The following is a 12,853-nucleotide window of genomic DNA, read 5'->3' on the forward strand; positions in this document are numbered from 1 at the left end:
TGTCCCTACTGATGGGGAGGCTCTCAATTAGGTCTTTCTGGAGAAGAGCATGTACCCATTCCTCGAGAAGGTAGAGTTGGTCTCTGCTGAGGACATGTGACCAGGTTGGGGGGGTAGAGGACGATGAGGCGAGTCACTGTTTGGAGATGGAAGCTCCTTTCGTTTAGCCACTTCTGCCCTTGTCACAGTTATTATCCCAAGTGTGTGCCATGGTGTAAACCCTGCCCACTTTTTGGTGGCAGGTTTGCCACCATCTCAGGTAGGACTGCGGCTGGTCTTGTAAAGAGGCCATTGCTCCTGCGCTGGTTGTCACTTGCAAAAGGAGTCTTATAGCTAGAGTTTTCTGGGGCACCCACAAACTTCACAATATCAGTGTCCTTAATTTTTTTCTGCATCTCGTTAAACTGAGGGCTGACAAGATGCTCTCTATCAAACGGGACACTGAGTAGATGCTGCTGAGCTTTAGATTTGAACCTGTAGATATGAAGTCAAGCATGGCAACTCAGAAGAATGCTGGTGTTAATGCTTCTAGATGATGTGTCCACAGCTTAAAGTGCACAATGAATTTCGGTGTTCGAGATGATCTTGCCCTTGAGCACCATTTCCTTCACCCTCTTCCTGTACTCCTCTAAAAGATGTTTTACCAACTCCTGCATCTCCTCATACTGGGACCACTCTCAATGGGAAAGGAGCCAGACAGAATGCGTGGATGACCCCAGCAGCTACCCACTTGCCCACTGTGCTGATTTTCTTGCTCTCCTTTCAGGAAGCAAAAGTATGATAGCCATAATTAGGCCCTGGGTCTAAAGCCTGGTCGTATTGGTCAATGATGTCATAATAACTGCCTGGTTATGAAAAGGTACACTGGGACCCCTCTAGTGACTCAGATGGAGGCAGAGGATTGAGTGGGGGTGGTGAAGAAGGTGGAGTTGGTGGTAGAGGCAGGGCAGGCAGAAGTGGACATAAGGTAGAGGACTAATACCTTTTGTTTCATCTGCACCATTTATGAAGGGGCCTCAGAAGCGGATTCTCCTTCAAAGGTAAGCCTGGTCTTGGGAGGCAGTATCTCGTTTGACTTTGGCGGAGGTTGCTTCGCTGAGATCTTTCCGATGCATTTGGCTCCTCCTGATGTCTCTGCAAGATGGCAAACTCCTACTCCTCGGATCCGGCTCTCAAAAAAGCTTTTGGGTTCGACAGGGCATATGGCGTTGACTGAATTTTCAGCGCCGGCTTTGGTGGTGCTTTCAGTATTTGCTGCGTGTAGGGGCAAAAATGCTTGACAACCGTGGAACTGTAGGGCTCAACACCCCTGCGCGGAGCTTGGTTGACTTACAGCCTTTTTTGGTGCTGACTGGAGCAGGCATAAGCCTCGGGGAGGACAGTCTTTTGCCTCTGTGTCCATGGTCTGCTGGTGTTAATCTTGGAAACAGGCGACGTACTTACACTCTGGGCATGGTCTTTGTTCCAGGCTTGGCATAGGCTTGATGTTCTTTTCTTCCTGGTGCTCTCATGTGTTTGTCTTAGTCTCTGGGCTGGACTGCCAGGATTCTGGATGGGTTGGTCTCCTAGAATTCTTTGGCGCCAAAAGGTTCTTCAAAGATTTTCAGGGTTTCTGGATATGTTGTAAAATTGTCAAGGCGCAGACTAGGTTTCTGATGCGTCAGTGTTGAAATCAATCAGTGTGGATCCAAAAACCTGTTGAAAACATGATGAACTCTGAGCCCTTTTGGTACACATTCAAACCAGGTGGCAGAAAAAAAAAACACAACCTAAGATGGAATTGGTGCCCATTCGCATTGCCAACTGAAGAGGTGCACCACATCTCCTGACTCGAGCAAGTTCTTCAAAGAAAAATAACTTGCAAACGCCCAAGCCCAAACTCTAAATAGCAGGTGTATGCCGAGCATGGTATCTGAAGGCACACATCCTTTGATAAGATACTAGCAGAAAAATATTGTCAGGCATACATTTTCAACCAATTCCAGTGTGAGGCAGGATAGAGGAGTAGCTAGTGAATACCCATGAACCCATACGTTTGCAAGTGTGCAAAGAGTCAGAGGACATTCCAGTCCGGTAACTACTAATTCCTGACAACTTCGGCACCTGTTTGTAGATTTGCAGAATGATAGCAAAATTGATAAGTGGAAACTTTTTACAATCCAAATTCAGATATAATATGAGCCCTGACATAATCAGAGAAGCTATTATAAGAGGGGAGTTATAATGAGAAGGCTACCAAAATTTGTCACCTTACTGCATGGCCTCAAAATGGAAAATATTTTTATTTTTAACAGGAATAGTAGATTTCAGTAGAATTTTGCCTCTTGAACAAATAAAGATATTTTGTAAAATTTCACACAGCTATGTATGAGACAGGACTCAAACTGCACAACAGCGCCAGTTTTCTACTTTCTTCTGACACCCACTACGGCTATAATACAGTCTTCTAGTACTGCCTTGCCCATCAATAAACACCTGCTCCTTTCCTAGATATTCACAATAACGCGCCAGCTTTTTAATTCAGATCACGTGATTAGCTGAAACCTCATTGTCTCACAAAAACTGGAAGGAGCATATGGACGCACTGCAAAAACTACACCATGAAGAGACTGCATACAAAAGACACAATTATGCCAATGGCTGACCCCGAACCACATACATAAGACTAATGCTCTCCTCAAAAGTTGAGTTTATGACACCTAAAATATTTTTCAAAGGTGCAGGAAACCAATGGAATATGTTCCCTTACCTCGTATGTGTAATTCGGACAAGAAACGAGCAAGAAGAGCCAGGTGAAGGGGTTCTTGGTGGGGAACGGAATCTTCCTTGTCTTGGAACCTAAGGTAAGAATGAGCAGTAAGTCATAGGCATGCAGTTACCAACATCACTTCAGGGCTCTGTTGCCCTCCATCTAGGTTTGCACTATACAAGAACCACTCCATACATACATAAACATGCAAGACGCAGAGATGCCCGGAAACCTTAACCCAAGATCATGTATCTCTGTGGTAAGTGTTCTTACTTGAAGCAACTTCAGCTTAAAAAAACCCCAAAAAAACACACGAGTAGAAACCTACATTCTCACGTATTTAAATGGTTTTGACGGATTACCACACCCATGTATTTTCACACTTTATATAATTCTAAGTATGATCAAACATTTTACAGTAAGACTGCCCATCCCTCAACTGGGCAAAGCTGCCACTTACTGTTAGTGCTGAATTACTGACCAAAATCTCAACATCCTTTCTACTAGCAGAAAAATATTAGTCAGATCCTGTTCAGGGAGCCACTGGTCAAACAGTGGCTACTGGGTCCCAGGGATTAGTGCCCAGTAAAATCCCTTCAGCACCCAACACTAAGTGGAAGCGATGGCAAGCAATCCTAGGTTTCTCAGAGAAGTGGTGTGGGAGTACATCAAGATGAGAAGCCATCACTTAGCAGCACAATAACGCAGTACCTCCTGCCATTTCCCATATTAATTGCACCCCTCCATAAACAAAATGTCCTACACTATGAACTAGCCTCCTTCCTTGCTCACAATGCTCTCCAAACATGGATTCAACTTCCCTATTCCCAGCCGACAAGGATGGACCACAACGGTCGCCAAGCATGGACTCAACTTCTTAGCACTTGGTTGTCGTGGCAATAACAGTATGCCCTTACCACACCCTCTCAACTGCATCGGTTATTTACCTCTGCACAGTCTTTTCTGTCATTTTCTCCTGAATCTATCTCGTCTCTTTGAAGTGTATAATTCATTTTGTTACTGAATCAAATAATTCAATCGAAAAGGGTGCATTACCATGCAGACGCACAGCCAGACCCCGCTCCTTTCTTTGTGCTTACGTTGGCGACCAACAGAGCTTGTGTCATTCCAGACCGACAGCCAATGGATGCTCTTGACCGAACCGACAGTTACCTCACCAGCAAGACTTCAGGGTTTTGGATTACAAATCTACATATCTAAATTGAATCCAAAGCTCCAAGATGAGCCAATGACAGAGTTTCAACAGTAGAAGAATGATGCAGTCACTGCAGAGGGTGGGATAGGATGTATTTATGGGTTCCAGCCAAGCACCACTCTTAGGCTACCCCACTTGGCCAATGCAAAATCCTAGCTTATTTGGGAGGAATGTTGATCTGAATTTATTTTCATGTCCCACTCTCACCAATCCTCAAGCATGGGATTTACTGTCATTTAACAGTCCTGATGAGAGCACTTAAACAACCTAAGCTCAGAAGCTTGAAAGTGGGTAGTGGCTCCACCCACCCCAGACTCTGCCATACTTCTATATACTGCAATTCTTGTCCATTGTCCATTTCCCACCCTGCGCAGTGGACCTGTGTGCCACCACCTCTGGAATAACCTACTAGTTTCCCTAGTTACTTTTATTTATACAAATTAAAAAAAGATTTTGCTTTTCCATCCCATTCCTGTGAAGTAGCTGTCCTGAAGGTGTGAAATACTGTAATTCGTGCAGCTACTCTCATTTTTGCCCGCAGCCAATGCCATATGTGCACCTCATCAGGCAGTAGAAGAGACTAGATGTATCTTTATAAATGGGATACATTTTCATTAGAAAACACAAAGGAGCTCCTTGAATAGCTCAACAAAAGGAAGACTACTTTGCTCCCTAGTGCTCCCAAAGGTCTCTTTTAAACCAAATCTATGCTGTCAAGTTGTAAACTCTATGAAACCACTCTTTGCTTGCTTTGAGGCCATACTGTTGTTATTCGTGTACCAAGATGTAGCAGGCTCAGGAACCTTGCAGTAGTCATTTAAAAAAGTGGGATACTCAATACGTGCCTCTTGATTTTCTTGGTACGCATCTAATTATTATAAAGCGTTTTACCGTTTGCGAACAGTAAAAAGCCTTTTGAGATGTATCCTCTAAAAAGGCATTCGCAAAATAGGGAATTGCAATGACTCACTTTGCGAATGCATTTAGGGAATCGCAATTTACAATTCCTTAAATGCAATGCTGGAAGCAAAAAAAATTGCGACCTGGCTTTAAGGAATCGCAAATTACCACCAACTTCAAGTTGGTGGTAATTTGCGAATTCCTAGACAAATGCACTTTTTTGCATTTTTCTAGGTGCCAGGTGGCGTACATACATGCCCTTATGGCATGTATGTGCGGGACATGTGAACACATGCATGTTTCAGGGGTACAACAGGGTGTACTTTTGGCCCCCTTGCACCCTTGAAATTGCATGCGTAATTTGCGAGTACCTATTGGGATCTCGTACATTGCGCATGCAATTCCCATTCATCCCTTGGGGCCTCTAGGCCCATAGAAATGAATGAGAAGCCATTCCTTATTTGCGACTCGCAATTTGCGAGTTGCAAATAAGGAATGGGCAGGAATCACAATTTTATTTGCGAAACCTACATAATTGCATTTTGCGAGTCCATAATAGCAAATCGGTAAAATTCGCTATTAAGGACTCGCAAAATACAATGTTGCTACATCTGGCCCAATGTCACTTATGCCTGTCACTCCTTAATTGCCTTTTATTCTGCTGATCAGCGAGAAATGACTCTTAGTGCAGAAGTCTCTTTTTCAACTGCGTAAATACCAAAATCGTCATGAACAGTAGTATCTCCAATGGAGGAACTCACCAGCTGGACGTAGGTTCCGAAGGGCAATGTGAATAGAAAAATTTCCCAATTGGCAAATCTGTGGGGGAGAACATAGAAAACAAAATGACTGATGAAAACGCATCCTATCCCCACACAGACCACTTACTGAAGACTGAAGTGCATAAATCCCCATTCCAGCAATGCAAATACCATACACTATCAGATAACCCGCATACTCACAGCTTTCACTTCCTTTATTAACAAATCCCACATGAGACAAGAAGTCCAGATACAGTTTCAAGTCAAAATCTGAAGTTAAGAACACATAGACAATCTCCCATCTATCAGTACTGGGCACATCCTTTCCACACAGCTCAGAACTAAATGAGCATTTCAAATCCAGAGCACCAGCTATCATGTATCTCTGCCCCCACAACCTTATTCAGATAGCTTTGATTTACCGATCCAGACCATTTTGTGAACTCCACCAACTTTACATCAACATTCTAAAACTATTTCAAAACAGTGATGGTGCTGAGCTTGACATAACACCATTATTTGTTCGTGTTTAACATTACTTAGTCCCAAATATATCCTTAATTCACATGTTCATTACGCAATGACGCCATGTGATATCCATAACTCAAGGAACCTTCATTCAAGATCGCCCACCATCTCTTCTATACGGGTGGCATCTTGTGCAGAAATCCCTTTCCCACCAAAAGCAATAATATCCATTCAAACTTCTTGGTGCTCAAAACACGTTCTTACCAGGAATATAATAACTGCAATTTTGATCTGCTGCTCACCAAAAACTAAAAGGAAAAAAAAAGCAGTAAAAAGCATAAGATTTTCAGGAGGAACTTAAAGAAACTAATGAAAATGGGAACAGATACAGGTAAAGACGAATGGCTTATTAAAACAAGCATTTGCAATGCAATAGGTCTTGCATTTGCAAGAGTTAGAGCTATTGGTATGTAAATGACAATATGTTATCTATGTGTTTTGTAGTGGAGTAGATGTCTATGGTTTGAAGTGGAATTCTGTGGATTGTATCGGAACGGTTAGTTGTGGTACTGCGTTAGTTCGGAGTTTCTGCTGAAGGAGGGCTGCACTGGTGATGAGGATGAGAATGGCGATACCGAAGATAAATATTGCTTAAGTTTATCATAGTGTTTAGGAGCACTCAATGTTAATATAGCTTTTAGCCTACAGACCGCAACACCATCATATTTTGTGGCTACTAGGGCCCAAGAGGAATGTGTCTCTAAAGATCAGTTCCACCACTAATTGGTAATAAGGCTGTATATTGAAATACACATAATGGATATGAAATAAATAGTTTGTTATTATAGAATGAAAGTGCTTTTTGCAGCATAAACGTAGCAAGCGCATAGAGGTGTGTGAGGGATGTGTGTACGGTGTGAGCTATGGAGGTAGTATATTCTTGAATATCAAGAAATTCCATAGGCAAACAAGATTATGTGGAGGAGTCCTAGTTTTCCATAACCATCATTGGCAAGAAGCCAGAGATGGAGTGCAGAAGTCCATGAAAAAAAGCACTGGCAAAGATAACCTATTAACATTTAATGTGCTACAGCATAAAAACTGCTATTATGCATGTATATATTTAAATGCATTTGTAACTTAAAGACAGACTGTAAATTAAAGCCAGATCTATTGCAGCTGCAGTATATGTAGATATGTATGTGTGCAAAAGTGTGTGTGTGGCATGCGCACAATATCTAAATTTATTACAACTTGCTGCGGTTACAAATTAAACAAGGAATTCCAACCCTAAACGGTTCAGAATGCTACCTACTTAGGCAAGCACTTCAGACCCCGGATTGGGGTAGTAAGCGATATGTAAATGTTGCAATACAATACATCTGTGTTTTTTTTTTTACATAAATACCAGGAAATACGTAGTAAAGATGAGTGGGAGGTGAGGGAAGGGAGGGGAAGAAAAGAAGCACGCAGGTCAGAGTCTGGTGAGAAGGAGCGCATTGGTCTCAGGGTGGGAGAACGGGGTGAGGGAAGATATGTGAGTGGAATGAACAGTGAAAGTGATACAAATTCAGTGGCATGGTTGTGAAAATATTTGACTTGTCCTGTATTTGGCTTGGAAAAAGATTTGCGGCATTCCTACTGAAAGGCAAATGCACATGCGTGCAATGTCGCCGACACCCCTCTTGCTGTCGGACCTCGTGAGTGGGTGCTAGGGATTACCATGTAACATCTGCTTACCTGCACAGTATCCTCGGGCTGTGGGTGGGTGAAGATCTGCATCTAGGGCCGGCCACAATAAGCAGGAAGAATCAAGACCTGTGGCATCTCTCTCCAGGCCTCAGTGGTACTGCCGGGTTGAGTGACACTTATTCTGCGCCCAGATGTGGGGCTTGGCTCCGGCAGCTCGTGCACTCACAGAGCCTCCATAATGAGCTGATGGCCCTTCTCATTAGCAGCTTCTCATATCCCCCATCCACCTGTCTTTGTGCTTTAATTGTCGAATGTGGAAATAAGGAACTCGTGAGACCGTCGAGGGAACTCAAGGCGATCAATATTACTTACACAGAGCCAAAGAAAGCCATGTAAAATAGGTCAAATATAACTGTGCTGAAGGCCTTGAAACACACAAGACCTCATCCAGGCGCACGCATAGTCGAGGCAAAGTAGGTTCTGTGGACTAAGGTCACCTTGTCAGCTGCCGCTGCAGAACAGTATGACCACACTGCGTGCAGGATGGTAGCGTGCCCGTCATTGGCTGCATCCTTGAATCGAGCAGAGTTACAAGTGGGGGAGGCAGGCACTTAGAAAAGGAAGGAGCGCTGCCATTGTTCTTGAAAGCATGCCACGATGCCCAACAAAAAAAGTTGTGCGAGCCGCGCACTTGGAAAATATCATGCGTAACAACCATTGCTACTAGTGCGCTGGGGAAAAACATACAATCTTGTAAAAATAGAGTTGTGTGAGCCGCGCGCAAAGGAAAGTCACGCAATTGCTAAAGTTCAAGAACAGCGTGCCGCGGTGCAAAAAATACAAAACATTACATTCAGGAAAGCCTATTGTGCCTGTAACTGCAGGCAGAACAAAGCCATGTAAGAAATAGTGCTAAGAGGATGTAATTAAAAGATAGGAAATAACACATGTAACAGGGTGTCCTCATGGGAGGTGACACGAAGAGACAAGGCGGTACTAAGGAGGGGCCACTAAGCCTATTGACCAATGAAAAGCCATCATTTACAGTGACAGGAGCCAATTAAAAAGATGGGCTGTAAGTGGGCGGAGCTTCACACCATATCGTGCATACAGCATGTCCAGAAGACACAGGGCATAGGGTCTGCCTAGGCGAGACCTTATAAAGGAATGGGTTGTAGAATCCCATTAGGTCAGTCTGCGTTAGCAGGAGGTTTTCAAACTTGATTGGTAGTGCGACTGTACAATTACAGAAGGAAAGGATTAAAGACTGTTAAGAATACTAACCTGTAACCTGCTTAAAGCTTTGATAGCCACACAGGGGAGCTATCAGCAAGTGATCCGTAGTGGCACTTCTGCTCTAAATCTGCAGTACATTTTCTCCAGATTTATTGGCCAGCAGAATTAGAAGCAGAAAACACCTGAGCACATTATAATGTTCAGGATAAAAAGAGTTAAAAATACAAAACCCTGGCACACACAAAAGCCCCCCCACCACCCCCGCACACACACCATCTTTCTCCCGTATAAGCAGACCCAAACGTCTGGCTTCATGCTCCAGTAATTTATTTCGTCCTTTACTAAAGTAAACATGGAGTGGGACTGACATGAAAGGGAGTGAGATTTTAAGACTACAAGTACAAATGTCAGCAAGCTTTGGAAAAGCCAATAAGTCTTGGCAATGATCGAGTTATTGGCCTTGTCAATATGAATGTCTTTTAACCATGTTATCTAGTAGCACATCTGCTGTTCGGCATAGCTGAAAGTTACTGAAAGCCCAGAATCATAACATGTTGAGCCGATGCAGTCTCTCTTAACCTTTCATGTTGAGTTTATTGTGCAGCCCCTAACACAAACAAGCATTTACAATGCAACGGTCTCGCCTTTGTAAAAGTTAGAGCTATTGGCATTGTAAATGACAATTTTTTTATTTATGTGTTGGTTTTGAAAACCGATAAATAAAGGGCATTGTCATTTACAATGGCAATAGCTGAGCAGTAGAAAGTAGTAAGTAGTAGTTAGTACAGAGTGAGTAGTAGACATAGAGAGTAGAGTTGTAGAGAGTTGAGTAGTAGTGAGTTGTAGGCAGTAATAGAGTGAGTAGTATAGATTAGAGAGTAGTATTGAGTGAGTAGGAGATAGTGTGTAGGAGATAGCAAGTAGTAGAGAGTATTAGATAGTAATAGAGGCTAGTAGAGTGAGTAGTAGATATTTTTAGTAGAGTGAGTAGTAGAGAATGAGTAGTAAAATTGAGTAGAGATTAGAGCGCAGTAGTTAGTGAGTACTAGAGAGTACTAGAGTGTAGTAGAGAGTAGTAGAGTAGTAGAGAGTGAATAGCAGATAGTGGAGAGAGTAATTGAGTGATTTGTGAGTAGAAAGAGTAGTAGATAGTAGAGAGTAGTTTGAGTGTGTAGTAGAGAGTGAATAGAGAGGAGTAGAGTGTAAGTGGCAGAGAGTGTAGTAGAGAATGAGTAGTAGTTAGTGTTGGAACTGGCCCTTTTTGCAGGGTCATCCCCAAACTTTTTGCTTCTTCCTCCCTTATTTTTCCTGACCTGTGGCTGTTGGCAATAGGACTCTGCACACTTTACCACTGCTGATCAGTGCTAAAGTGCATATGCTCTCTATGTAAATTGCTATTCTGATTGGATATACCTGTTTGGCATATTTGCATCACCATGAAGTCCCTAGTAAAGTGCACTGGGTGTGCCAGGGCTGGTGATGGCAAATGCTACTAGTGGGCCTGCAGCACTGATTGTGCCACCCACAGGAGTAGCTCTAAAATGGTGTCTCGGGCCTGCCCTGCAGCGCCTACGGGCAGTTTAGAACTATGTCCTCCTGGTCCGCGTCCCCGCTGACCAGGCCTAACCCTTCCCTTTTCGTGCACATCAGTCACCCCTGTACCTCCCTGGGCAGGGTGCAGTGTATGTGAAAGGTAGAGCATGTACTAGTGCAGGTGACATGCTCTGGTAGTGAATTACAGCCATTTTCGTTTTTCACTATTGTAAGGCTATCTTGCTCCATAGGTTAACATGGGGGATGCTGGCTACAGTGGTTAACAGCATTTCTTCCCATAGGAACAAGATAGGACATAAGTATCTAGTATCCCTGAACTCAGAATTTAATAATACATCTTTTAGGAAAGGTGGTTTTTAAATCCTGTGTTTGAGAACAGCACTTTTAAAAAGTTGCTGTTCTCTTGTCTGACCCTTCTGTGTGCCTGGGCCTGTTTGTGTATTGACTGTCTGGTTTGTGAGTGACAGGGGCTGGGGAATTTCGCCAGAGGCTGGATGAGTCAGCATTAGGCTGAATGAATGCAATTGCAACCTGAGTGGTGGGAGGAGTTAGCACCTGGGCTGAATAGGGCTGTGCCTGCCTGCCACAATGCTGGCTCCACCTCCTGCTGGGCGGCTGAGGACCCTGCCCCTCACTCTGAAAGCAAAGATGCAGCCAGCAAAACAAAGTACTCAGGATTCACCCAGAACTGGTTCAGACCGGGCTCAGGGCCCACATGCACAGAGAGAACAAAGACTTTAGGGGTATAAGTACAGGACCCCTGACAACAGAAAATTAGATCATCCTGGAAATCAAGAAGGAACCTCTGCCAAGGAGAAAGCTGACTCTGAAGAAGGAAGACTGTCCTGCTGTTGCTCTGCTGGACTGACCTGCTGTTGCTTTGCTGCCAAGGAGAGGGGAAGGACTTTGCTGTGAGCTGTGTCCCCTGTCTTGAAGGAATCTCCAAGGGCCTGAGAAGAGCTGGCTCCCTGTTTCCGAAGTCCCAGGAACAAAAGGACTTCACCCCCAGTCTCCCTGAACTCTGCTGAGAGAGTTCTGTCCTTCGTAGAGTGCTTGATCCAGTTGTGGGGCCTCTAGAAGTTGAACCTGAGCTGGGAAGCTTGAGACTAAGCTGAGAGACTTTTGAAGCTGAAAAGTGTTGCATCGCTCGCTTGCGGAGCGCATCCCCGACAGTGCGAGAAGTTTCCCGCCGCTACGAAGGTCGAGATCGGCGCAGCGCCTGACATCGCTGCCGGAGCCGTCGCACCCTTCGTTTGCGGGACGCACCAGACCGGTGTGGGAGAATCGGACATCGCCGCGAGAGTCGTCGCAGAGCCTGTCGTCTGGGTGAGATCGCCGCACCGCTTGCTTGCGGACCGCATCACGTCGCTGCGAACATCGTCGCAGAAACATCATATCGAGGAGCTGCGAGAGAGAGGATCACCGCTGGACCGCGCATCGTCGCCCCGGAGATCGTCGCAGCCCCTACGAGATCATCGCATCGTGCCTTTGCGAGACCAGACTTCCCACGGAACCAAAGCACCGGAATCCACGCAAGCGGCCTTCCTCCCCATACAGACCGGATTCGTCGCCACACGCCCGCTGCTGCAGCGGGGCTGTCGCATCGCCTCCCCAGGGTCTCAGGAGTAACGCATCGCTTGTTTCCACCGCACCAGCTTCCTGCTTGTGGAACTTTGTTGCATCTAAAAGGTACTGTGATTAAACGTGACGCAACTGTGAACTTTTCACGCATCTGTGGATTATTTGATCGCAACTTAAAGAACTTTTGATTACAACCTGAAGAACTCTTTTGAAACCATATTTTTGAACTGTGTATGTTGGATTTTTGACGTTTTGGTCTTGTGTAGTTTAGAATAAATATCTTTATTTTCCTAAACTGTTGTGGAATCAGTTTGTGGTGTTTTCACTGTGTTACTGTGAGTGTTGGTACAAATACTTTACGCATTGCCTCTGGTTAGCCTAGACTGCTCAGGCCAAGCTACCTAGAGGGCGAGCAGGGGTTATCTTAGAGGGTTATCTCCTTGCCCTGACTAGAAGCAAGGGTCCCTATTTGGACAGTGGTACCTACCTCTGCCAACTAGAGACCCCCAGTTCTAACAGTTAGTAAAGTGTACTAGAGAGTAGTTACTCCCGTAGGTGCCACTAGAACGTTACTGAAATGCAGAAAAATTAAAAGCTGTGAAAATATTGTTAAGGGGAGTGTGATTTCTTTCAAGAGCCTCTCATGGCTGCTTTCTGTGCCATTTTCTGCCTGAGCAGCTTCCCAGCGACTAAAGC

At 44.5% G+C, this 12,853-nt stretch overlaps 1 protein-coding gene across 4 annotated transcripts in view; it reads right to left on the minus strand.

Moving 5' to 3' along the window:
* The window catches only part of TECR (trans-2,3-enoyl-CoA reductase), a 286,254-nt gene that overhangs the window by 21,237 nt on the left and 252,164 nt on the right, over positions 1-12,853 (minus strand). For all 4 annotated transcript variants that reach the window (XM_086960913.1, XM_086960903.1, XM_086960922.1 and 1 more), the window contains 3 exons: positions 6,359-6,402; positions 5,627-5,684; positions 2,750-2,838 (listed from right to left, as the gene is read on the minus strand). In XM_086960913.1, the coding sequence (XP_086817039.1) occupies positions 2,750-2,838; positions 5,627-5,684; positions 6,359-6,402 (191 nt within the window). The remainder of the gene's footprint in view (positions 1-2,749; positions 2,839-5,626; positions 5,685-6,358; positions 6,403-12,853) is intronic.

Source organism: Lissotriton vulgaris, chromosome 1_1 (assembly GCF_964263255.1).
Source record: "Lissotriton vulgaris chromosome 1_1, aLisVul1.2, whole genome shotgun sequence".
NCBI lineage: Eukaryota > Metazoa > Chordata > Amphibia > Caudata > Salamandridae > Lissotriton > Lissotriton vulgaris.